At 46.5% G+C, this 26,628-nt stretch overlaps 1 protein-coding gene across 1 annotated transcript in view; it reads right to left on the bottom strand.

Annotated features, from left to right (window-relative positions):
* The window catches only part of LOC139278158 (adhesion G-protein coupled receptor G2-like), a 92,190-nt gene that overhangs the window by 50,556 nt on the left and 15,006 nt on the right, over nucleotides 1-26,628 (bottom strand). The window contains exons 3-8 of the mRNA XM_070896813.1: nucleotides 25,661-25,774; nucleotides 16,178-16,279; nucleotides 15,074-15,116; nucleotides 14,885-14,979; nucleotides 538-654; nucleotides 417-447 (exon numbers count right to left, since the gene is read on the bottom strand). Of these exons, the coding sequence (XP_070752914.1) occupies nucleotides 417-447; nucleotides 538-654; nucleotides 14,885-14,979; nucleotides 15,074-15,116; nucleotides 16,178-16,279; nucleotides 25,661-25,774 (502 nt within the window). The remainder of the gene's footprint in view (nucleotides 1-416; nucleotides 448-537; nucleotides 655-14,884; nucleotides 14,980-15,073; nucleotides 15,117-16,177; nucleotides 16,280-25,660; nucleotides 25,775-26,628) is intronic.

Here is a 26,628-nt window from a genome sequence, read left to right as displayed (position 1 = left end):
TATTATTATAATAATAAGCTGTCAGAGACTGGTTATAGGAAGAACACACCAAGCTGGGGAGACTGGTGGAAACTGTAAGTCAAGCACTCTGAATATAAAATACCATTGCCATTATTATCTCATGTTTGATTCTATTCTATGAAATCTTGAGAACAATGACAATGTGGCTTTACAGCATTACCAAATCTATGGGCATAGATACAGCATGAAGCTGAAGTCTTTGGAACTATATTTTATAAGAAAGTATGCACAGGATATTTTCAATGATAAAATCTGCTATTAGTTTGGGTTTCTCCGCTACTCTGCTTCCGCCCCCCCCACCCCTGTAGTAATTCAAAATTACCCATTCAAACAGCAATTACTTCAGATTAACATTTTCCAGACCTTAATGACAGATTAAAAAAACATTTATTTACCTGGTGAAGAGGAGATACTAGTTGTTGATTCCTAAAGTAGAAATTTATAACATCAGATCATTTTTCAATGAAATAGGTTATTCTAATCACTTGTAGGTGAAATGTGTTAATTCTATCTTACCAGGGATGTGTCATAAGAGATGTCTGCCACTGGTGTAGCGACATTGATATTAGTGGGATGGTTAGTCCGCGTTGTAATTTTAAATGGATGACCACTTGGAACAAAGTCAAAAAGGCCCTGTAAAGAAACACGATAAAAATATTACAATAAATCTGCCTAAACCAAAGATTCATGGAGCAAACATTTTGAGCTTGCCAAGTAATACTAATTGTTTCATTTACTATCTTTTGGCAATAGGTCAAGGATACTCAATGAGTAGTTATCAAGGGCTGGTCTTCAATTTTCATTCATCAAAAAATAGCAAAATAATTCTAAAAAGAAAAATTATAGACTTCAATTAATAGGTTCAGAACTAGTCATTGTCATGAGAAAGCCCCCATAACTCTGATATTTCAGGGGCCACTGTTTTACAGCACAGTGCACCACACAGTCCCTCCAAAAATAGAGAGCCCACCAGTCTGCCGAGGGAATCTGCCATAATAGGTAAAGGAGACCGGCACCTGGGCGCACTAGGTCCTGGCTCTGTGCTGAAATGTCTTCAATGGCCTCCCAAATATGGTAATTGTCAGAAGGGAGTCTAGGAACTCCGAATGTGAGAATTCCCAAGCCGCGGGCATTCAGTGGAACCGAGATTATAGTCGCTGTATGTATCCCTGATTGGAACAGGCATACCACACCAACCGTGGGGTCCCAGCTGACTTCAAGGCCTGGACCCCCAAAGAGGATCCGAGTATTTAAAAATGATTTTTTGAATACAGTTCCCACTGCTACATTTATCTTATAAAGGTTGGGTTCCCTGTAGTTGAGTATCTTTGCTCACAGTTTCACAGCAGCAGAAGTTGTGAGAAGTTCTGAGAATCAGGAGGCCTCCCACAAGCAAGTGCAGAAATGACACAGGTGCAAACTATAGGTACAAACTGCAAATGTCAAATGCGACATCGACTTTTCTCCTAGATTGCGTGAAGCAGTGTCCAGGGATACATTTTCTAGACACACCCAGACAATCCAGGAGGATAGCCAAAGTAGCCTAACCCTGAGCCCTATCCACTGACCTCGGATAGAGAGAGGCAACATCAGCCAGGGTTCCTGATCCTGATCAATAACCAGTAAACCCTGTGAGAGAAGCAACATCAGCCAGGGTTCCTGATCCTGATCAATAATCAGTAACCCTGTGAGAGAAACAACATCAGCCAGGGTTCCTGATCCTGATCAATAATCAGTAACCCTGTGAGAAAAGCAACATCAGCCAGGGTTCCTGATCCTGATCAATAACCAGTAACCCTGTGAGAGAGGCAACATCAGCCAGGGTTCCTGATCCTGATCAATAACCAGTAACCCTGTGAGAGAAGCAACATCAGCCAGGGTTCCTGATCCTGATCAATAACCAGTAACCCTGTGAGAGAAGCAACATCAGCCAGGGTTCCTGATCCTGATCAATAACCAGTAACCCTGTGAGAGAAGCAACATCAGCCAGGGTTCCTGATCCTGATCAATAACCAGTAAACTCTGTGAGAGAGGCAACATCAGCCAGGGTTCCTGATCCTGATCAATAATCAGTAACCCTGTGAGAGAGGCAACATCAGCATGGGTTCCTGATCCTGATCACTATGCACTGAACCTGGGGTAATAGAGAAGGAACATCAGCCAGTGTTCCTGATCCTGATCAAGAACCAGTAACCCTGTGAGAGAGGCAACATCAGCCAGGGTTCCTGATCCTGATCACTATGCACTGAACCTGTGGTATAGAGAGGGAACATCAGCCAAGGTTCCTGATCCTGATCCTAATAACCAGCAGCAGGAGCTAGGAGCTAAATTAAAAAGCAGAACCTCGAGGGTGGTAATCTCCAGATTGACAAATGGATGAATAGATTAGGAAAGCAAATACATGGCTGAAAGGCTGATGTGAGAAGAAGGGGTTGCAATTCATGGGACACGGGCACCACTGGGACAGGGAGGAGTTGTACCACTGGGACAGGCTGCACCTGAATCAGGCTGGGACCAAGGACATAGCGGAAAGGATAAAAAGAGCTGTAGAAAGGATTTAAAACCAATAAAACGGGGAGTGTTCAGGTAGAAACAATAGAAATATTAATTTAAAGGTAAGGGAAAGAATAAATTATATCAAATGTCAGATTACAGAAAGTGATAACGATAATATAAATATCCAGGTACAGAAAAAGAATATAGGATGTAATAATAAAATACCTGATATACATAAAACAGGAGTGATGAAATATAAGAAAAAGTGTGATGCGTCAAAATTTGTAGGAGCAAACACTATCAGAGTAAATGGGCAGAGTGGGGCCTATTACCCAATTAAGAGTTCTGTACACAAATACACGTAGCATCAGAAATAAAACAAGTGAATTAGAAGCTCAAAGGATATGATGTAGCAGCCAGTACAGAGACCTGGCTACAAGCTGGGATTGACTGGGAACTAAACATCCCAGGCTGCACGGGCTTTAGAAAGGACGGGGAAATTGGGAAAGGAGGAGGAGCAGCAAATTGAAGAAAAAAGACTATTTCAGCAGTTGAAGGAAGGAAAGATGGGATATCAGTAAGGGTGAGCAGGCAGTGGAAACACTTTGGGGAGAATGAACAAACAGCAAAGGATGCAAGACTCTGGTGGGAGTTATTATAGAAGTGGGATCCATAAGTACGGAGATCAGATAAGCTTATAACCAAAGCAAAGCGGTTATAATGAAAGATTCCAATTTTCACGTAGACTGGGAGAAGCAGAACAGGTTGTAAATGTTTTAGTAACCAGAAGGGAACGGGCCATAGTAGAGTCAGTGATGACTAGCGAGCCAGACCTAGCAAGGAATCTGACGGTAAGGCAATATCTTGTGAACAGTGATCATAACATGATCAAATTTGATATAAAGTTTGAGAGGGAGAAGGGAGAGTTACAAACTAAGGTAGTAAATTTAAGTAAGGCTGATTTTGACAGAATGAGGCATAAACTGACCACAGTAACCTGGGCTGAACAGGTAATGGGGAAACCGACAAACTTTGGTTGGTATTCAAAGAAGAATTTGGTACAACACAAAACCTGTACAAACCCATAAAAGGCTAAAGTTCCACTTGTGTAGGTAGGAAACCATGGTCAACAAATGGGGTAAGATTCAATGTAAAGGTAAAAGAAGAGGCTGATGGAAATGCAAAGCAAAGTGGAAATCCAGCAGACTGGGGGAAGTATAGAAAGCAATAAAGAGATACAAAGAAAATATTAAGAATTGCAAAAACTAATACCAATAAAAGGGATGTGAAGGATAACAGTAAAAGCCTGTATAGTATATTCAGGGAAAGAGAGTGGCTGAGGGAAAATTGGGCCCATTAAACACAGACATAGGAGATACTGTACTCGATAATCAGGAAATGACAGACTCGTTAAATACGTTCTTTGCATTCTTCTTCACAGCAAAGGAAGAGGACAAAATACCATCAGGTACAAGGGAAACTAAAAATAAATCTATGGGAAGAACTTGGTGGATTTAATACAAGTTAAAAAATGGTCATGGAGAAATAATGAGATTTAAGATTGACAAATCATCCAGGGTCTGATGGTTTCCATCCCAGGCTATTAAGAGAAGTAGGTGAGGAAATTGCAAATGTGTCAGTAATAATTTTCCAAAACTTTCTTGATTCGGGAATTGTAACATTGGATTGGAAATTGCAAAAATCTCTATTATTTAAGAAATGTGGGAGAGAAAAAACAAATAACTACAGACCTGCCAGTTTAATGTCAGTTGTGGGGAAATTACAAGAATCTGTCAATAGAGCCATATGGGAATGATCGCATAGTGGTTAAGTTATGGGGCTCGTAATTCAGAGTCCTGCACTCAAGATCTAGAGATGTGAGTTCAAATCCCACCATGGTAGCTGGGGAATTTAAATTCAGCTAATTAAATAAATCTGGAATACAAAACTAATGTCCGTTAGGAAAGGAAATCTGCTGTCCTTCCCTGATCTGGCCTATATGTGACTCCAAACCCACAGCAAAATGGTTGACACTTAACTGCCCTCTGAAATGGCCTAGTAAGTCACTCAGTTGTAACAAACCGCTACAAGAAATAAGAATAAAACAGAATTGACCACTCGGCATGGGCTTCGGACATGACAATAGACACACAGCCCAGTTGACATTGCAAAGTCCTCCTCACTGACATCAAGTCAAGCATGGGCAAGGAACCTCCTGCTGATTTCCAGCTACTCCTCTACCTCAGCTGATGAACAACAGAAGTGGGGATGTTTGCTGATGATTGCATAGTGTTCAGTTCCATTCGCAACTCCTCAGATAATGAAGCAGTCGATGCCTGCATGCTGCAAGATCTAGACGACATTCAGGCTTGGGCTGATAAGTGGCAAGTAACATTCTCGCCACACAAGTGCCATGCAATGACCATCTCCAACAAGCGAAAGTCTAACCAGCTCCCCTTGATATTCAACGGTATTACCACCACCGAATCCCAACCATCAACATCCTGGGGGGAGTCACCATTGAGCACAAACTTAACTGGACCTAATGCATAAATACAGTGGCAACAAGAGTGGGACAGAGGCTGGGTCGAGTGTCTCAACTCCTGACTCTGCAAAGCCTTTCCACTATCTACAAGTCAGGAGTGTGATGGAATACTCTCCACTTTCCTGGATGAGTGCAGCTCTAACAACACTCGGGAGGTTTGTCTCAATCCAGAACAAAGCAGTCCGCTTGATTGACACCCTATCTACCACCTTCAACATTCACTTCCTCCACCACCATGGCTGCAATGTGTCCCATCTATAAGTGTCATGTATCTGACATTATTATATATAAATGTATCCTAACATGCTATACATGACTATAATAAGATATGACCTGTAACCACCAGCATACCTTATCACCAGGAGTGCACTTGCAAGAGACAGGTATATAAGGATAGGTTTCAGGCAAGTGCAGCATTCCAGAGCTGTGAAATAAAGGTGCAGGTCCAGAGTGACCTTGACTTCACTACATGTGAATCTGTACTGAGGGGACAGGACTAAACAGTGGTGACGAGTTACGGGATTACAGAATCCACAGAATGGCGAACAACGGATCAGATGAAAAGTACAATGCGGGAGACAATTGGGAGGACTTTATAGAAAGGCTCCAGCAAAGCTTTGTAACCAAAGACTGGTTAGGCGACGATAAGGCAGACAAGAGAAGAGCCCATCTCTTGACCAGCTGTAGCTCGAAAACATACGCTTTAATGAAGGATCTGTTGGCACCCGAGAAACCAGCAAGCAAGTCGTTTGAAGAATTGAGCACACTGGTAAGAGACCACCTGAAGCCAGCGAGCAGCCTACACATGGCCAGACACAGGTTCTACAACTACAGACGCTGTGTGGGCCAGAGCATACCCGACTTCGTGGGGAACTTCGGAGGTTGGCTAGTTCATGTGAGTTCTCCGATGAACTGAGGAGAGAAATGCTGAGAGACTTTTTCATTGAAGGAATAGGCCACGCAGGCATATTCCGAAAGCTCATAGAGACCAAGAACCTGACCTTAGAGGCAGCAGCACTGGTTGCACAGACATTCTTGATAGGGGAAGAAGAAACGAGGTTCATTCACAATGCAAGTACGACAACTAACGAAATATCGCAACAAGAAGTTCACAGCACTAAACAAGCTGCTACCACCACACACAGACAAAACCGGGAGAACAGGCTCTCGACAGCAGTTCTTGATTCCCCCACCAAAGGAAATCATTTCTTCATGCCAACCTTATCAAATCCTTTTAACAGTTTAATCACCTTGATCAGATCACTGCTCAATCTCCTATACTCAAGGGAGTACGAGCCAGGCTAATGTAGCCCTAATAATTTAGCGCTATAAGTCCCGGTATCATTCTGGTTGATCTACACTGCAGCCACTCCAAGGCCAGCATATCCTTCCTGAGGGGTGGTGCCCAGAACTGAACGCAGTGCTCCAGATGGGATCTGATCAAGGCTCGGTACAATTGAAGCATCCACTTCTCCCCTTTTGTATTCCAGCTCCCTTTTGATAAAAGCCAACATTCCATTAGCCTTTATCTCAAGGGGCATTGGAATGGAAAAGTGAAGGTTATGCATCTATTGTATGAAGTCTTTGTCAAATCTCATTTGGAGTACTGCCTTCAGTTTTGGACACCAGGAACGATATATTGTTGTTGGAGGGGGTACAGCACAGATCCACTAGGATGATACCAGGAAGTAGATGGTTACATAGAATTACATAGAATGTACAGCACAGAAACAGGTCATTCACCCCAACTTGTCCACACCAGTGTTATGCTCCATATAAGCCTCCTCTCACCCCTCTTCATCTAACCCTATCAGCATAACCTTCTATCCCTTTCTCCCTCATGTCTTTATCTAGCTTCTCCTTAAATGTATCTATGTTGTTCACCTCAATCACTACTTGTGGTAATGAGTTCCACATTCTAACCACTCTTTGGATAAAGATGTTTCTCCTGAATTCCCTATTGAATTTATTAATGACTATCTTATGTTTATGGCTCCTAGTTTTGGTCACCGCCACGATTGGAAACATCGGGGCCCAAATTCACCGTCCCCGAAGGAATGGCTACCGCGAAGTTTGAGCGGGCGACCAAAAAAATCGATCGGCCGCCGCGGTCGGATGATTTTCCCTCCCTGAGCCATATTCAGCTCGGGGGGGATTTGAGCGGTGTGCACTTCCACCAGAAACGGTGCGATGAAGCTGCTGTAAAGGAGACATTCCAGCGGTGAGCTGTGCAGCGTGCGGGCCACTGGAAAGCCACCAGAACAGGTATTTCAAGCTGCAAAAATGTAAGACTTTTCCCAGCACTGCTGCCGCGAGGTATTCGAATCGGTGCTCAAACGGGACACCGTTGAAGTGTTGCAGCGATTGGGGCCCTTTGGTAGGGAAATAGTTTTATTCATTTTAGTATTTTTATTTAAGATTACAGTATCCACTGTATTTATCTTTTAATAGTTTTATTAATTGCTTTAGGTCCATTCAACCTGCTGAGTACTGCTCAGAGGTTTGCACATGCTTTTGTACAACTTTCAGGTCCCACTCTTTAGTGGGGGCCTGTGGGCTGCAGAGACCTGCTTGGTCGGTCTCCCTGAGGATGGGAGGATGGGAGGAGTGTTGAGAGGGCGACACCTGGTACACCTGCTCAGAAGCAGGGTGGCACGCAGGAGAAGGCATCGCCGTCAGCACCATGCAGACAGGCAGTGGGCAAGGGAGGCAGCAACCATGATTCATTCATTCTGCGCCAGACCAGTGTGCCCGCCATCTTCACCGGCCTGAATCAGGATTGCGATTCGCTGCTTGGGAACAAGTGATATCCCCTGTCCACTTGGCTGTTCACTCCACTGCGGAACCCCAGGACAGCTCCAGAGCATGCATACAGTGCTCATTTTGTCACAAGATGCATCATGGAGCCCAGTGCATAGGCATCCTTAAGCAGAGATTCCGGTGCCTGGACCACTCTGGTGGTACTTTGCAGTATGCTCCTCAATGGGTCTCCATCATCGTTGTGGTCTGCTGCATGCTGCACAACCCGGCCATCATCAGGGTACAGCTACTGGAGCCAGCAGTACCACCTGAGGAGGAGGAGGAATGCAGAGGGAGGAGGAGGAGGCGCAGGAGGAGGAGGTGGCGCAGGAGAAGGTGGAGGAGGAGGAGGCACAGGAGGAGAAGGCGGCGGAGGAGGAGGAGGTGCAGGAAGAGGAGGCGCAGGAGGAGAAGGCGCAGGAGGAGGAGGAGGAGGGTCCCCGTCGCCCCAGAGCTATGAAGTGTCAACCCATCGCCACCCTGGAAGGCTGGGTGCAGACTGGCCAGCACCTTCCTGGGAGGGTGCATCCTCACATATATGGAGGTGCCTGACACCTCCCCTGCAATCTCCCTCCATGCATTATGTACTGGCGGTCTGCCAGGTCTCCTCACATCAGGAAACAGTATTCTTTTGTCCTTCACACCGTCCATTAGTGTCTGCAGCTCCATATCAGTGAACCTGCTGGCTCTCCTTGCACCTCAGACATCAACCATCCTTCTAGACTCCTTCACCCCCTCAGGGCCTTGCTGCAAACCCTGGACTTTAAAAAGGCCAGGGAGCAACTGGCTCATTAGAAACCCTTACCTGCATGCTGAATTTCTCAGTGATGATAACGCTCAAATTAAGACAGCCACACATATGAAAAATCCACTTTGGAAAGGTTCATCAGCATTGGAACCCATATGTTCACTTTTGGAGCTGAATATGAGGTGGCCCAGCCATGAAAAATTTTCACACTAAGGCCACAAAAAGGTGGGAGGATCCCCAGCTTTCCAGCGGTACTGAATTTCGGGCCCATCTTCTCTGTACCTATCATACCCTTTCACAATCTTAAAGAGAACCCCTCACCCTTCTATTTTTTTTTTAGAGAAAAGTCCCCCAGCCTGTTCAATCTTTCCTGATAGCTATACCTCCTCAGTTCATGGCTATGCTGCAAGCTTATTAATATCTTCTTGTATTTTGTTGCAGTTTTCTTTATTAACTATACTTACCAATTACGAGTTTGCATAAATTTGGCTTTCTATTCCCATGAGTGCAGATGGTCGAGGGGTGATCTAATTGAGGTGTTTAAGATGATAAAGGGAATCACTAGGGTAGATACAGAGAAGCTATTTCCTCTGGTGAGGGATTACAGAACAAGGGGATATAATCTTAAAATTAGAGCTAGGCCATTTAGGTGTGAAATCAAGAAGCACCGTTTCATACACAGGATAATGGAACTCTGGAACTCGCTTCCCCAAAAGGCTGTGAATACTGGGCGTCAATTGAAGTTTTCAAAAGGAGATTAATAGATTTTTGTTAGCTTCGGGTATCAAGCGGGATGGAGAAAAGGCGGGTAAATGGAGTTGAAGTAGAGATCAGACCTGATCTTATTGTATAGTGGCTCTTGGGGCTGAATGGCCGACTTAAAACATCCATGTTTAAAATGGACAAATCCTTATGTTGGCCACAACCTAATTACCATTAGCTATTTGCATTAATGTCAATTCCAAAGTTACCAATTAAAGGTTCTTAAATCCTCAATAATGTGGACATAGGCCTAGAGGGAGTTGTGTACAAATTTGCAGATGAAAGCAAATTAGGAGGAATAGTTAATTCTTCAGATGACTAAAGAAAGCTGCAAAGAGATTTATACAAGATGAGAGAATGGGCTAAAAAGTGGCAACTGGAATTCAATGTCAGTAAGTGTGAGGTGAATTTTGGAAAACAAATTAACTACAGTAATTATGCTCTATATGGAAGTACGTGCGGTGCTGTGGAATAACAGGGATTTGGGGGCCGAAGTTCATTGGACATTAAAAACAGCATCTCAGGTTGATAAGGCTATAAAAAAAGCTAATGAAATTCAAAGTTTGTTCAAAAGGAGCATGGAATATAAAACTCAAGAGGTAACGATGAACCTATATAAAACCTTAGTAAGGTCGCAGAGTCTTTTATGCAGTCTTGGGATCAACACTATAGTAAGGATATTGAGGCTTTATAGAAGGTACAATGCAGTTTCACTGGGATGTTGCCTGGCATGACTAAATACAACTATGAGAAAAGGCTTAACAATTGGTTCTTTATTTTCATTATAACAATGTAAATTATGGGATGATGTAATTGAAATGTTTAAAATTATGAAAGGGTGGGACAGGGTAGATAGAAGCAGACTGTTTCCAGTCGTTCAGGGGTCAAAATGAGGGACAGTAGATACAAGACTAAATGCAAGAGATTTTGAACAGAGAGCAGAAAAATCTGTGTAGTGAGGTTGTGGAATTCGTTTCCAGGGTTAGTGGTTGAAGCAGAAACTATGTCAACAGGGATCGGTAGATGAAGGAAAAGGGGTGAAGGGATATGGAAACAGAGTCAGTAAATGTGATTAGAACTATTTGATCGTGTGGATGGAAAATTCCAACGTGGACAGGTTGGGCCGAATGGCCTGTTTCCATGTTGTAACTTCTATGTATTTATATGTGTAAAGTATAAATTAAAGGACATTCGTACTCCTGTCTGGGCCTTCATCTCTGGGAGGGAGGGAGTGTGGAACTAGGTCTGAGAACCACTAAAAGAGGTCAGCCTGGATTTTCCCAACCTATGGCCGGGATAAACACCTGCCTGTCCACATGATCCCACTACCACCTATTCGTACTCTCCTTGGGGGAGCCTGATTGAATATGCAGGCTTGGATTTCAGAAAGAATGCTGCTCCTGGCTGGGTCTTTGCCGCTGGAAGGGAGGGAACGTGGAACGAGCGACAGCAGTTAAAAGGCTGCTGCAGGGGAGCAAGAGAGACAGAGCTGCAGCTGCACTTGGTCATTGAAGTACGATAGCAGAACGAGAAGAACTCTCTGGGATGAGGATCCGTACTGACCAAGTCCACAAGATACTCAGAAGCTGCAGTGGAGATAATGCTGCCAGAACTATGGGCCAGGGAGATATGCTCCGTGTGCTGGCCGTCTGGAGGGAGGTGCCACTGGCTGCCAGTGCCAAACCTATGACCCCAAACCAGCTATTCAATGCCAGATATATTTTGATGACCTCACCAAGCTGGCAGTGTTAAGTGAAGCTTCAAGTGTCCATGCAGATGTGGAGATACTGCTGGAAATATGACTCACCACCAACCATCCATGACCACATTGTGGAGCAGAAGAAATAAATGGGACCATAAGTAGGCACAAGAGACCCCACCATCCCCCCTTGTGGGTTCACCTCCTCTCCCACTAGTCAACTGTCCCAGATCACATTTCCTGAAAGACTTGAGTGAGAAGTGAAGAGATTGCTGCATTGCCAGCACCTGAGAGCATGTTCACAAGGGAATGTCTGCAGACATCTGGGTATCTGGACATTGTAAACTAGTCCCGTGTTGTCCAATAGACATTGATGACGAACCACAGGTGAGGTTATGGCGACACCGATTTAGCCCCATGCACTAGTTTTAGTAGAAACCGCCTTACACACACTCACACCATACAGCTCAATGTACTTCATGTGTATATTTGCTTAACAAACATATCTCCATTCAATATCCAAGAAAGTAAAGCACTTCCAATGATCAACAATGCTCACACTCCGCTTTCCATCTCATCGTTTTACCAACAAACGATAAAAAGGTTAAAGTTCACATGCACACGTTTCCTTGTCGTGAGCAGGGATTGGTCTCCAGCACCATCTTCCTCGGCTACATTCAATGCTTGGAAAGCCCAATCCCTGTGTAATGCCCAAAATATGAAAGATACAGCAAGTCACGACATTTCAGGAAACACTTGCTGGGCTATATTGCAGGAGGGCCCAGCAGAGAGAGAGTCCTGCCCAGGCATCAGAAACTGCACATGAGAATATTGATGGTGTTCCACAATAATCCGAGCCGCCCAAGGCCTCAGTGAAACTGTTTTCAGGCACGGTCTTAGATTCCCAAAAAGGCTGAAATGGCTTCACTTGTGGATGAGCTGTACAGCTATCCGGGATTCTCATTCTCTCTCTCTTTCTCTCTCTCTCTCTCTCTCCCCAGCTCTCCCTCTCGCTCTCTCTCCCTATCCCTCCCTTTTTCTCTCTCTCCTTATCTCTCCCTCTCTCTCTCTCCCTCTCCATATCTCTTGCTCTCTCTCTCTCCCTCTCCCTCTCTCTTGCTCTCTCTCTCTCCCTCTCCCTCTCCCTCTCTCTTGCTCTCTCTCTCTCCCCCTCTCTCCCTCTCTCTCTCCCTCTCTTTCCCTCCCTCTGCCTCTTTCTCCCTCTCCCCCTCTCTCTCCCCCCATCTCTCTCTCTCTCGCTGGGCCCTCCTGTAAATCCGATTCTCTCTCTCACTCTCTGCTGTTACCTTCACAGTCACAGACAAGGCAGTGCCCTGGTGGAAAGTGTCTTTTATTAATTTGTTCCGGGATGTAGGCATCGCTGGCAAGGCCAGCATTTATTACCATCCATAATTATTCTTGAGGAGGTGGTGGTGAGCCACCTTCTTCAACTGCTGCAGCCGTCGTGGTGAAGGTTCTCCCATATTGCTGTTAGGGAAGGATTTCCAGGATTTTTACCCAGTGATGATGAAGGAACGGCAATATATTTTCAAGTCAGGATGGTGTGTAACTTGGAGGGGAACTTTCATCTGATGGTGTTCCCATGCACCTGCTGGTCTTGTCCTTTTAGTCGGTAGAGGTCGCGGGTTTGGGAGGTGCTGCCGAAGAAGCTGTGGCAAGTTGCTGCATTGTATCTTGTAAATGGTACACAGTGCAGCCAAGTTGCGCCAATGGTGGAGGGAGTGAATGATGAAGGTGGTGAATGGGGTGCCAATCAAGCGGGCTGCTTTGTCCTGGATGGTGTTGAGCTTCTTGAGTGTTGCTGGAGCTGCACTCATCCAGGAAAGTGGAGAGTATTCCATCACATTCCTGACTTGTGCCTTGTAGATGGTGGAAAGGCTTTGCGGAGTCAGGAGGTGAGGCACTCATCACAGAATACCCAGCCTCTGACCCGCTCATTGCCACAGTATTTATGTGGCTGGTCCAGTTAAGTTTCTGGTCAATGGTGACCTCAGGATGTTGTTGGTGGTGGATTCAGTGATGGTAATGACATTGAATATCAAGTGGATGTGGTTAGATTCTCACTAATTGAAGATGATCATTGCCTGACATTTGTGTGGCATGAATATTACTTGCCACTTTTCAGTCCAAGCCTGAATGTCTTGCTGTATGTGGGCATGAACTATTTCATTTTCTGATGAGTTACGAATGGATCTGAACGCAGTGCAATCATCAGCGAATATCCCACTCAGACCTTATGATGGAGCGAAGGTCATTGATGAAGCAGCTGAAGATGGTTGGGCCTAGGACACTGTTTTGAGGATCTCTTGAAGCGATGTCCTGGGCTGGGATGATTGACCTCCAACAACAACAACCATCTTCCTTTGTGCTGGGTATGACTTTAGCCAGTCAGATTCCAACAGCTGGCACATCTCTGTGATGGTGTCATGGGGAAAACGCAGCCTTCTCAGACACTGCCTATCGGAAAAACCCAGACAGGTCCTCCATCGTCTGTAGAACCTGTGATTTGGACACCCACAGGTCGAGTGTTGCCTTTGTACATGCTGCTGTTCTCTCTCGGTTTCCATCCTTTCCTCCTCCATGTCCTCATCAACCTCCTCCTCAAAGTTCAGACACAATGGAATCTCCAGAGAGAAATCCATTATTTTGCTGTGCTGAGCTCCTTTTAAATTCTCAGCAAGTTTCACAAGTGCCTTTCAATGCTCAGAAACTGCAGCTTAAAACTAGTGGAAGTGACGCCGAGTCAAACCACTGTTGTAGAATTTTACTCGTGTGTGACGGGTCACCTTCCCAATCTGTTCCTGCCGGTGGGTCATCCTACATGCTCAGCACTGCCATCTTTTCAACAGCAGTGATTCAATGGGGCACCAAGACCCTTTCACACATCACCCCTCTGCTCGCTGACCTACATTGGCTCCCGGCTCAGCAACATTTCAATTTTAAAATTCTCACCCTCATGTCCACATCCTTCCATGGCCTCACCCCTTTCTATGTCTGCAACCACCTCCAGTCCTACAGCCCTCCGTGAACTCCAACTCAGGTCTCTTGTGCCTCCCTGACTTCCTTCACCCCACCATTGGCAGCTGTGCCTTAAGCCGTCTAGGCCTCAGGCTCTGGAATGCCCTCCCTAAACCTCTCGGCCTCTTCACCTCTCTCTCCTCCTTTAAGCTGCTCCATAAAACATGCATCAAGACAAAGCTTTTGGTGACCTGTCCTCATAGCTCATTCTTTGGCTTGGTGTCAGATTTTGTCTGATTCCGCTCCTGTGAAGTGCCTTGAGACATTTTACTACATTAGCATCGCTATATAAAGGCAAGTTGTTCTTATTGTTGTTGTGATGAGTGGCCGGAAATGCTGGAAATCTCAGAGGACCCTTGGCCATGTCCCTGCTTCATTTAAATACAGTGGGACAGGCTTCTAGTGGGTGGATCTGGGACACAGCAGGATCTCGGGAGGAATTTCAAGTTGGCCATTTTATTAAAGCAAGAGTTTCAGCAGAGGATCTCTCCCATTCATTACACTCACCAGACTATCTCAAGCCCCTCTGAAAACAAACATTTTATTTAAGGGTAATACAGCCCGCCGTTTCCGTGGATTTCTCTAGAGCCCGAGCTGCCCCCGATGGCAATGGCGTAAACATTACAGATATTGAGGTGGGAGGGCTGGAAAATATTTTGCAGAGGGGTCTTTAAGAACTAAGCAGAGCCCCATTGGACTGCAGCGAGAATGTGAAACTAGTCTGATCTCCCGGGATAATGTAAAGTTATGCTGTAATGATGAACATTATTCATACCTGTGATTCCAGTGTTACAGCAAAGAAGAAGCCCAAACGGTCACACCTGCAGGTGATATTGTCTCCTGTCTGAATGTTACATCCATTCGGATCGACTGTAATGGAGAGTTACTAATTATCAGAATCATTGCCTTATTTACATATTCTAGTACTGATTGATGTCAGCATTTTATAAAACTCTTTATTTACCTTTTTGTTCAGAATCCAAGACGCCGCACAGTGTAGAATTTCGCTAAAATGGAGAAGATGAATCTTATCATTAGATTGACCAGCACTAAAACAGTTTAATCAGCTGTGTAAGTGCTTAAACAGTGAGACATTTTCATTTACCTGAGTAACGGGATGAAGCATAGAATTAGGAGGAAATGTAGTGCTGGATGTGCAATAAATGTTTCTGTATTTTCATTAGTACCACAAAAAGTGGACAGTGCCTTTATAGAACTTGGGGAAGTAATTTTACTGAAATGGGGACCATGCTACTGAAGTAAAGGTGATGGCTCCAAAACTCTGTGTCCCTCTGCCGTAATTAGAGACCTTTTTGGGCGGACGGGATGAAAAAAGGGGCATCGCCCGGTTACACCGAGTCCCTGCCCTTCTTCTGATGGTCTGAAGTTCTGGCCATGCTGGGGTCGGCCTATTGATGCCACGCAAATGAGAAAAATATGTCACTGACGTACTTTCTTCTAATTGTACCCTAGTAATGCTGGGGTACAAGGGACGTTCTGTGATCAATTGCATTTCCTAAAGTGGCAAAACCAGAACGTAATCATTTTCAATGAATCTTTCCCCACACCTTCCCAAGCCTGATTAAACAGGGGCACCTCACCTGAGGTGGGCAACCTGTTGTACCAAGAACATTGAGGGTGCCCACCTGCAATTTGTAAATGGTTCTGGATGGGACCAGGGCTGTATCAACAGGGTGGGCAAAAAAATTGTGTCCTGTCCCAGATCCTCCCTTCTAAATCCTCCATAGGAATTTCAGGCACACATGAAGGAAAATATGTCACAAGACCCAAATTTCCTCATTTGCATGGCATCATAATATGGCCACACCCCCGTCATGATCAGAACTTCTGACGGGCATTAAAGAGGCGAGGAGATCCGCTCCAAATTCTGCCCCACCTGCCCAGAAAGTGCCCCATTTACAGGCCTCGGGGCATGAATGTCAGGGTCATTCAGCCGAACTTCCACATTTACACTGGAGATTACAATACAGACTGTGCGGTACAACTCCAATCCCATAAATGGCCACACACACCGACAGCTCTATGATATTGTTCGCTTTTATCTGACCTCCCACATGTCTTGAAATGTCAGCGGGGATGTGAGGTCATCAATGCTCGAACTCCTCACTCTGATTATAATGTTGGGAGAAACAGGGCTCCTCTCCTGACCCTATAACAACACAAAAAATAATTACTGAAAATCTACTGATTTAGGATTAATTACACACAGAAACATTTTAATGATGTTCATTTCTGTGGCGATGGTGAGCAGTGCAGGTTTATCAGTGTAACAAATATTTTCTTGGGGACTAAAATTCCGGGAGGCCTCCTTGCCGGCAGAAGTGCGGTGACCCACAACTCCAAGCCACCCATGAAGCCTTCTGTAGACCCTGTCACAAATTGCGGTGATGGAGTCATTAACACGTAAAAGCACAGCAGTGATGCCCACCCCAGTCCGCCCAGAAAGTCAGAGTGACGCCATGCACAGATACAGGTCTAGAAATTCAGGTGCCCCCATTTTTGGGCATCTCTGGAAGGTGATCAATCCCCAATATGATCGATTACCTGCTTCCCTACTACATTTTTGATGAATGTAAGATCGTCATCTCTGCCCACATGAAAATTAGGTGAGGATAGGATGGTTTTACATAAATGATGCAAACCTAGGAACAGTGGAGCTCCAGAGAAATTTAGGGATCCATGTGCACAGATCACTGAAATATATGTTCGGCAATGTTCCTTTTCATTTTTTGAGGTGCACGGCCCCTTTAACGTGCAGCATTCAAAATACCGCGCATGCACGGCTTTCCATATTTAAAAGCCGGGGAGCCGTCTGCGCGGGAGCTACAGAGCACTGTGCGGCCTCACAGCTTAAAGGGAACATTAATGTCAGGTACAAAAATTAATCGAAAAGGTTAATGGAATGTTAACCTTTATAATAAGAGGGCAAGAATATAAAGGGGATGATGCTTTGATACAGCTACACAAAGCCTTGGGTAGACCATATTTGGGATACTGTGTACAGTTCTGGGCACTGCACCTGAGAAATTATATATTGGCCTTGGAAGGAATGCAGTGCTGATTGACCAGAATGTTAACAGGGCTCCAAGTGTTAGATTATGAGGAGAGATTACATAAACTAGGCTTGTATTCCCTGAAATATAGAAGGTTAAGCGGTGGTTTAATTGAGGCTTTGGGTTTTGGAAAGGAATTCATCAGGTAGATAGAGATAAACTTTTTCCGCTGGTGGGAGAGTCCAGGACATGGGGACATAACCTTAAAATCAGAACCAGGCCATTCAGGAGAGAAGTTAGGAGGTCCATCTTCAAGCAAAGGGTGGTAGAAGTGTGGCACTCTCTCCCACAGACTGCAATAGACGCTGGCTCAATTAATCATTCTAGATCTGAGATCAGTAGATTTTTGCTAGATAAGGGTATAAAAGGATAAGGAGCCAAGGCAGGTAGATGGAGTTAAGATACGGATCAGCCACGATCTCATTGAATGGTGGAACAGGCTCGAGGGGCTGAACGGCCTACTCCTGTTCCTATGTTGCTCTGCGATACTGTTCCTCACTGGTTACTGTTACTGGGAGGATGAACGTGCAGGCCCTTTTTCAGTCTTTAAACAGCAGCAACTAATTAGAGGATGGAATCAGTTTCTGAGCGACAGGATGCACGACTATGAGAAAGTCTCAAGGAACGGCAGCCTTGCAGGAGGTCAGCAGCAGTGAGAGCTCCCAGACTGTCTGATGATTCCATGGAGGTGTTGCTGGCTGACAAGGGATCGATTGTTGAGCACTGAGGGCAGTGAGCCCCATAAGAGAGTGGTTCAGGCTGTATGAACAAGGTTTCTGAGGCAGTCAGCGAAACCTCCACCACTCCAGGAACTGACACAGAGAGATTCAATTACCTCACATGGGTGGCCCAGATAAGGCAAGGAATAATTGTCGATCCACATCCTGTACCATTGATAGAGGATTCACTCATCTCCTTACCCCTCTCATCACCTGGGTAACCTCTTCAAACACTCAAAGCACCAACTGCACTCACAGTCACTCTGTTAACTCACATAGCCTTCCACAAGGTGTTCTGCTAATCTTCAAGGTCTATTCATTTAAACAGGGAATACACTTGCACCTTTCATCATCATGCACTCATATAGAGGAAAACAAGTCCATGCTATTTCTTCACGGACAAATGTCACTGTCATGACAACTTGCCTGTGCAAGCACCAGCAGAGAAACACTCGCTCAGGGGAAAGTAGTTAGTCAGAAGGTTTTAGATTGAATGAAGTGCTGCACAGTAATGAGCATGAGGACCGGTTAGTGGAAGAGAGGGAGAGAGCCATTTCCCCACTGTGGGGAAACCGCTGCCCTCAGCTCAGGAGCCTCGGGATCCAGATCTCTGGGGCCCAATATTTAAGAGAACTATGATTAGGGAGCATTGATTTTGTGTGCAGGCAGTGAAGATGGTAAAGATGTGAAAGGAATCCACGACACAATGCAGGAAGTTTCTCACAATATGCAGAATACCCAGGAGACAGTGACATTCTTGGGGAATTTTGCATTAACAAGACACCTGGAGGAAGCAGTAAGGACATTGGTGGTTTCCGGAGTGGCAGCGAGCATTGTTTCAATAGATGCCTTGAGCTCAGCCTGACTGCTACACTTATACAGCACTCCCAAGACTTGGTGGAGAATATTTTCATGACACCGAGCAGTAGCACCTCTGGCACTATTGGGAAGAAAGAAGTGGCCACAGATGTTGCTGTCTCCCTGCAGAGTGGCAATGAAGCTGCTTTCTTAAGTCCCCCTCCAATACCGGTGCATGAAGGAGCTTCAGAGTCGGGTCTGATACCACTTCACACTCAAGAGAACGGCTGGTTGCTTTAGGATATATGCTGCACGAAGATGAGAATCACCTCAATTTTCTTGGGCACCAGGGGAACCATCCCAGCCGCCCACTGCTCAAACTCATCTCACTCAGGGAACACCTCATAGAAATAAGAGACTCGGAGATAGAGAAAGTAAATTAACGGCACAGAGCAGACACAGGCCGAGAAATTGTTCCGCGCAGCTCCATGTTTTTTAGTCTCTACGAAGGCCCCTATATGGCGGGGAGAATACGTGGGTATATTTACAGCCAGAAATGCGCTCCTGCCATATTAGGTAAGGACAAACAAGGGGCATTCTTTCACCATGACTGAAACATGGAATGGTCCCCGGCAATTTGGAAAGATCGGGAGTTGGTGGGAGGGATCGGAGTCTGGCAATGAGGAGGGTGGCAAAGATCGGGGGTTGGTGGTGGGGGGATTCGGCGACTTGAGGGGCAGGAGGTTCAGGAGCAGGGGCTGGGGGACAGCAGTCGGTCGAACGAGTTGCGAGGAGAGGTTGCAATCGGCAGAAGGTCTTTTTGAGCGGACGGGGTGAACACTCCTGTCCTCCTCGTTCACATCTGGGGATTTGTGCCAAAATTGGGAGAGCTGTCCCACAGACTAGACAATCAACAGGCTGGCATAGTGATACTCACAGAATCATACCTTTCAGGCAATGTTCCAGATTCCTCCATCTCAATTCCTGTTCCACTGGCAGGACAGACCCACCAGAGGTAACGGCACAGTGGTATACAGTCGGGAGGGAATGGCCCTGGGAGTCGTCAACATTGACTCCATTCCCCATGAATTCTCATGGCATCAGGTCAAACATGGGAAAGGAAACCTCCTGCTGATTACCAACTACTGCTCTCCCTCAGCTGATGAATCAGTATTCCTCTGTGTTGAATAATATTTGGAAGAAGCACTGAGGGCAACAAGGGCACAGAATGTATTCTGGGTGGCGGACTTCAATGTTCAGCACAAAGAGTGGCTCGTTAGTACCACTATTGACCGAGCTGGCTGGTTCCTGAAGGTAATAGCTCCCAGACTGGGCTTGTGGCAGGTAGTGAGAGAACCAACACGTGGGAAAAACCTACTTGATCTTGTCCTTACCAAACAACCTGTCGCAGATGCACCTGTCCATGACAGTATTGGAAGGAGAGACCACCGCACAGTCCTTGTGGAGACACAGTGCCATCTTCACACTGAAGACACCCTCCATCATGTTGCGTGGCACTACCACCATGTTAAATGGGATAGATTCAGAATAGATCTAGCAGCTCAATGCTGGGCATCCATGAGGCGCTGTGGACAATCAGCAGCAGCAGAATTGCATTCCATCACAACCTGTAACCGCATCGCCTGGCATATCCCTCACTCTACCGTTACCATCAAGCCAGGGGACAAACCCTGGTTCAAGGAGGAGTGTAGAAGAGCATACCAGGAGCAACAACAACAACAACTTGTATTTATATAGCCGTTTAATGTAGTGAAACGTCCCAAGGCACTTCACAGGAGTATTATGAGACCGAGCCACGAAGGAGATATTAGGGCAGGTGACCAATAGCTTGTACAAATAGGTAGGTTTTAAGCAGCATCTTGAATGAGGAAAGAGAGGTAGAGAGGTGGAGAGGGTTAGGCAGGGAATTCTAGAGCTTAGGGCCTAAGCAACAGAAGGCACGGCCACCAATGGTTGAGCGATTATAAACAGGGATGCTCAAGAGGGCAGAATTAGAGGAGCGCAGATATATCGGGGTGGGGCGGTTGTAGAGCTGGAGGAGATTACAGAGATTGGGAAGGGCAATGCCATGGAGGGATTTGAAAACAAGGATGAGAATTTTGAAATAGAGGCGTTGCTTAACAGGGAGCCAATGTAGGTCAGTGAGCACAGGGGTGATGGGTGAGTGGTGCGAGTTAGGACACGAGTAGCTGAATTTTGGATCACCTCTAGTTTTTGTAAGCTAGAACATAGGAGGCTAGCCAGGAACGCATTGAAATAGTCAGGTCCAGAGATAACCAAGTCATGGATGAGGGTTTCAGTAGGGGATGAGCTAAGGCAGGGGTGGAGATGGGCGATGTTATGGAGGTGGAAATAGGCGGTCTTAGTTATGCCGTGAATATGTGGTCAGAAGCTCATTTCAGGGTCAAATACAACACCAAGTTTGCTAACAGTATGGTTCAGCCTCAGACAGACGTTAAGGAGAGGGATGGAGTCAGTGGCTAGAGAACGTTGCTGAAAATGATGCGCCAACATGATGGAGCAACAACACAGGACATGTGGCATGCTAAGCAGCGGAAGATCACGGCCATCAGCAGCCTACGTCCCCCTCCCCCCCTCCCGATCATGGTCATCAGCAGCCCCCCCTCACCCCCCGTCCCGGTCATGGCCATCAGCAGCCTACATCCCCTTCCCGATCATGGCCATCAGCAGCCTCCCCTCCACCCCGCTCCCGATCATGGCCATCAACAGTCTCCCCCCGCCAACCCCTCCCGATCATGGCCATCAGCAGCCTACGTACCCCTCCCCCCCTCCCGATCATGGCCATCAGCAGCCTCCCCTCCCCCCCGATCATGGCCATCAGCAGTCTCCCCCCGCCAACCCCTCCCGATCATGGCCATCAGCAGTCTCCCCACGCCAACCCCTCCCGATCATGGCCATCAGCAGCCTCCCCTCCACCCCGCTCCCGATCATGGCCATCAGCAGCCTCCCCTCCACCCCGCTCCCGATCATGGCCATCAGCAGTCTCCCCCCGCCAACCCCTCCCGATCATGGCCATCAGCAGTCTCCCCGCACCAACCCCTCCCGATCATGGCCATCAGCAGCCTACATCCCCCTCCCCCCACCACACTTCCGATCACAGCCATCAGCAGTCTCCCCCGGCCTCCCCTTCCCGATCACAGCCATCAGCAGTCTCCCCCCGCCTCCCCTTCCTGAACATGGCCATCAGCAGCCTCCCCCTCCTGATCACGGCCATCAGATCACGGCCATCAGCAGACTCCCCCCTCCCGATCAGAGAGTTAAACATGTGGCTCAAAGACTGGTGTGGGAGAAATGGGTTTTGGCTCATGGGGCACTGGCACCAGTACTGGGGTAAGACAGAGCTGTTCCTTTGGGATGGGCTTCAATAGAACAATGCTGGGACTCGTATCCTGGCGAATTGAACAACTAGGGCTGTAGACAGGGCTTTAAACTAAATAGTGGAGGGGAGGTTTCAGGTGAGCAGAAATTAATAAGTCACAGAGCAAGGAGAAGGCAATAGAGCAGGGTAGCACTGAGGGAAATGATAACCAGAGCATGACAGGAAGGGACAGAATGTACCAACATAAGAGTGTCTCAGAAAGTGGGGTCAAAGCAAGGAAAAATGGAAAAAAAATTATAAGCTCTTTATCTGAATGCACGCAGCATTCGTAACAAAATAGATGAGTTGACGGCACAAATAGATATAATGGGTATGATCTGATAGGTATTACAGAGACGTGGTTGCAAGATGACCAAAAGTGGGAACTGAATATTCAGGGGTATTTGACAATTCGGAAGGATAGACAGAAAAGAAAAGGAGGTCTGGTAGCTCTGTTAATAAAGGATGAGATCAGTGCAGTAGTGAGAAATGATATTGGTTCAGAAGATCAAGATGTAGAATGAGTTTGGGTGGAGATAAGAAATAATAAGGGGAAGAAGTCATTGGTGGGCATAGTCTATAGGTCCCCTAACAGTAGCTACACTGTTGGACGGAGTATAAGTCAAAACATAATGGAGGCTTGTAAAAAAGGAACAGCAATAATCATTAGCAATTTTAATCTTCATGTTGATTGGACAAATCAAGGCAGCCTTGAAGAAGAGTTCATACAGTGTTTCCAGGATGGTTTCCTTGAACAGTATATTGCGGTACCAACCAGCAGGCTATCTTAGATCTGGTACTGTGTAATGAGACAGGGTTAATAAATGATCTCCTAGTAAGGGATCCTTTCGCAAAGAGTGATCATAGCATGGTTAAATTTCAAATTCAGTTGGAGGGTGAGAAATTTGGATCTCAAGCCAGTGTCCTAAGCTTAAATAAAGGAGATTACAAAGGTATGAAGGCAGAGTTGGTTAAAGTGGACTGGGAAAAGAGATGAAAGTGTAAGACGGTTGATAAGTAGCAGCAGACATTTAAGGAGATATTTCATAACTCTCAACAAAAATATATTCCAGTGAGAAGCAAAGACTTTAAGAGAAGGGAGAACCATCCGTGGCTAACTAAGGAAGTAAAGGATGGTATCAAGTAGAAAACAATAGCATACAAAGTGCGAAGATTAGTGGGAGGCCAGAGGATTGGGAAACTTTTAAAAACCAGCAAAGGATGACTAAAAATATAACAAGAGGGAAGATAGATTATGAGAGTAAACTAGCAAGAAATGTAAAAATAGATAGTAAGAGTTTCTACAGGTATTTAAAAAGGAAGAGAGTAGCTAAAGTAAACATTGGTCCCTTAGAGGATGAGACTGGGGAATTAATAATGGGGAACAAGGAAATGGCAGAGACTTTGAGCAAATATTTTGAATCGATCTTCATGGTAGACAACACTAAAAACATCTCAATAGTGGATAACCAAGGGGCTATAGGGAGGGAAGAACTTAATACAATCACTATCACTAAAGAAGTAGTACTTGGTAAAATAATGGGACTAAAGGTGGACTAGTCTCCTGGATCTGATGGCTTGCATCCTAGAATCTTAAAAGAAGTTACTGCAGTGATAGTGGATGCATTGGTTGTAATCTACCAAAATTCCCTGGATTCTGGGGAGGTCCCAGCGGATTGGAAAACCGCAAATGTAACGCTCCGATTTAAAAATGGAGGCAGATAGAAAGCAAAGATCAATTAGCCTAACATCTGTCGTTGGGAAAATGCTGGAGTCCATTATTAAGGAAGCAGTAGCAGGACATTTGGAAAAGCACAATACAGTCAAGCAGAATCAGCTTGGTTTTTTAAAAGGGAAATCAGGTTTGACAAATTTGCTTGAGTTCTTTGAGGAAGTAATTAGAAGGGCGGATAAGGGGGAATCAGTGGATGTGATGTATTTGGATTTTCAGAAGGCATTGGTGGAGTGCCACATAAAAGATCACTGCACAAGATAAAAGTTCATGGGGTTGGGGTAATATATTAGCATGGACAGGGGTTTGGTTAACCAACAGAAAACAGAGAGTCGGGTTAAATGGGTCACTTTCCAGGAACCGAAAACAATGGCTTCAGTCTTCCCAGCACCAGGCGTTGCTGAAAATGAGAAGCCAACCTGATGGAGCAAAAACACAGGACTATATGCATTCTAAACAGCGGATGATCACACCCATCAGCAGGCTCCCTCCCCCCCATGATCAGGGCCATCAGCAGGCTCCCCAACCTCCCTCCTCTACCCACCCACCCCTCCCGATCAGGCCCATCAGCAGGTTCCCCTTCCCCCTCCCCTCCACCCCCCGCCCCTCCCGATCAGGCCCATCAGTAGGTTCCCCTACCCCTTCCCCTCCACCCCCCCGCCCCTCCCGATCAGGCCCATCAGCAGGTTCCCCTTCCCCCTCCCCTCCACCCCCCGCCCCTCCCGATCAGGCCCATCAGCAGGTTCCCCTACCCCTTCCCCTCCACCCCCCCGCCCCTCCCGATCAGGCCCATCAGCAGGTTCCCCTACCCCCTCCCCTCCACCGCTCACCCTTCCCGATCAGGCCCATCAGCAGGTTACCCTACCCCTTCCCCTCCGCCCCTCCCGATCAGGCCCATCAGCAGGTTCCCCTACCCACCCACCCCCACAACCCCTCCCGATCAGGGCCATCAGCAGCTCCCCAACGCCCCTCCCCTACTACCCCCACCCCCCCTCCCCCGATCAGGGCCATCAGTCGTTCCCCAATCCTCCTCCTCTACCTACCCCGCAGCCCGCTCCCGATCAGGGCCATCAGCAGCTCCCCAAACCCCCTCACCTCTCTCCGCCCCCTCCCGGTCAGGGTCATTAGCAGGCTCCCTAACCCCCCTTCCCCTACTAACCCCCCCTCCCGATCAGGGCCATCAGCAGGCTCCCCTGCCCCACTCCCCTTCCCCCGCCCCCTCCCAATCAGGGCCATCAGCTGGCTCTCCCATTCCCGATCGCAACTCGAGGCTTTCCCCCCACCTCCACCCCGTTCCACACTGACTGCAGGCACCATCCCAGGTACCAGGCTGTGGCCGACTGCCGCTAAATCTTTGCTTCCGCCCGCCAGCTAAGCAATAAATCCGTCCGGCTGTCAGGCAGGAGTCCTCACAGGATTATTTAAATGAGGCCCTGCCGTTAGGATCGGCGCCCCGTCTCCACCTTTATATTCAATAAAATCCTGATTCTGCATTCTGGATCAATAATATGCTCCTGTAGGTAAATGTTCCGTGGGTACACAGCTATATTGTCGTGGTATATGGAAGGAGTTGGGATGGAAGTACAGAGCTCAGATGCTGTGAGCAAATTTGAAAATTTAAGCACTTGTTCATTTGAAAGCCATGAATTAAAGACTGGCTTTAGCTGAAATAATTCGGAGCCACTCCGAAAATACTGTACAAACAGCATGTTACCCATAAAGAGTGAATAATACCCAGACTTAAACCACAAATTTAATGACAAATATAAACACTGACTGTGGAATCCATATCATTGCAGATTTGGATGGAGTAGATTAGCTCTGTTACCTGGAATGAGGTTTTGTTCTTGAACTGAGTGACAACGGCTTTCGGAGATGTGTGCAACTGACATGGAAATTTCACCTGAACAGCAACAATCACCCGCTGGTCCTCAGGGCCCACCTGTTCAACAATTATAAGAATATTTTTAATGCTTTTGATTGCATTTTGCTGAACAACCCATCTACAATGAAATACTGCTTTTTATAATTCCATGGTGACAAGTTGAAGGAGGCAGACAGTGAACTATAAAGGATTCAGCAACCAATAACTCAAAGATACATTACTAATGAAAGAAAGGACTTGCATTTCAATAGCATCTTTCAGAGGATCAGTAAGTATGGAGTGCAAGCTGTCACTGGGAGCCCCAACACCCAGAGGGAGCAGCCACTGCCAGGCCGGAATATCCGGGCAGTTCTGCGGTGGGACAACTGATGCACCATGTGAAAAGGAAGAGGCCACTTCAAGGAGGGGAGGGGAGGGAGGAGTCCCAAAGATGGGGGAGGTATTTTTTTTGGCCTTCAGATTGGGCCTGTCACGGAGGCCTGAGGGAAGCGAGCTGTGCCTGTTGCTGGGCCCCCTACCTTTAAGAGAGGTCAATGGGCCTTCTGCCCTGCCCCAGGAGCATCAACACATTTTCCTGGTGGTCCTTGGGGTTGGCGAGGAGCAGCGGTGGAAGACAAGGGAATCGGACAGATTGCTCGGTCCCACCTCCCTGCTGGTATTTTCATGTGATGGGTGGTTAAGAGGCAGCTGGCAGCATTCCCAGCTGGGACGTGGGGAGGTAAATTGATGTCAGGCTGGGAATGTGGTGGGAGGCCTCGCTGCCCAATTTTCCTGCCTTTCCCCCTACCACACTGCCTGATTTGGGGTAGGATAGCAAAGGAAAATCCAACTCATTGTGTCTTTACCAACTGAAGCATCTCGGAAGAATATATTTTGTTTGTACCATACACAAAAATAATCAAACAAAGGTG

The sequence above is a fragment of the Pristiophorus japonicus genome, chromosome 13 (assembly GCF_044704955.1).
Source record: "Pristiophorus japonicus isolate sPriJap1 chromosome 13, sPriJap1.hap1, whole genome shotgun sequence".
NCBI classification, from domain to species: Eukaryota; Metazoa; Chordata; class Chondrichthyes; family Pristiophoridae; genus Pristiophorus; species Pristiophorus japonicus.
The sequence above is the reverse complement of the archived record's forward strand: the minus strand, read 5'-3'. Positions and strand labels throughout refer to the sequence as shown.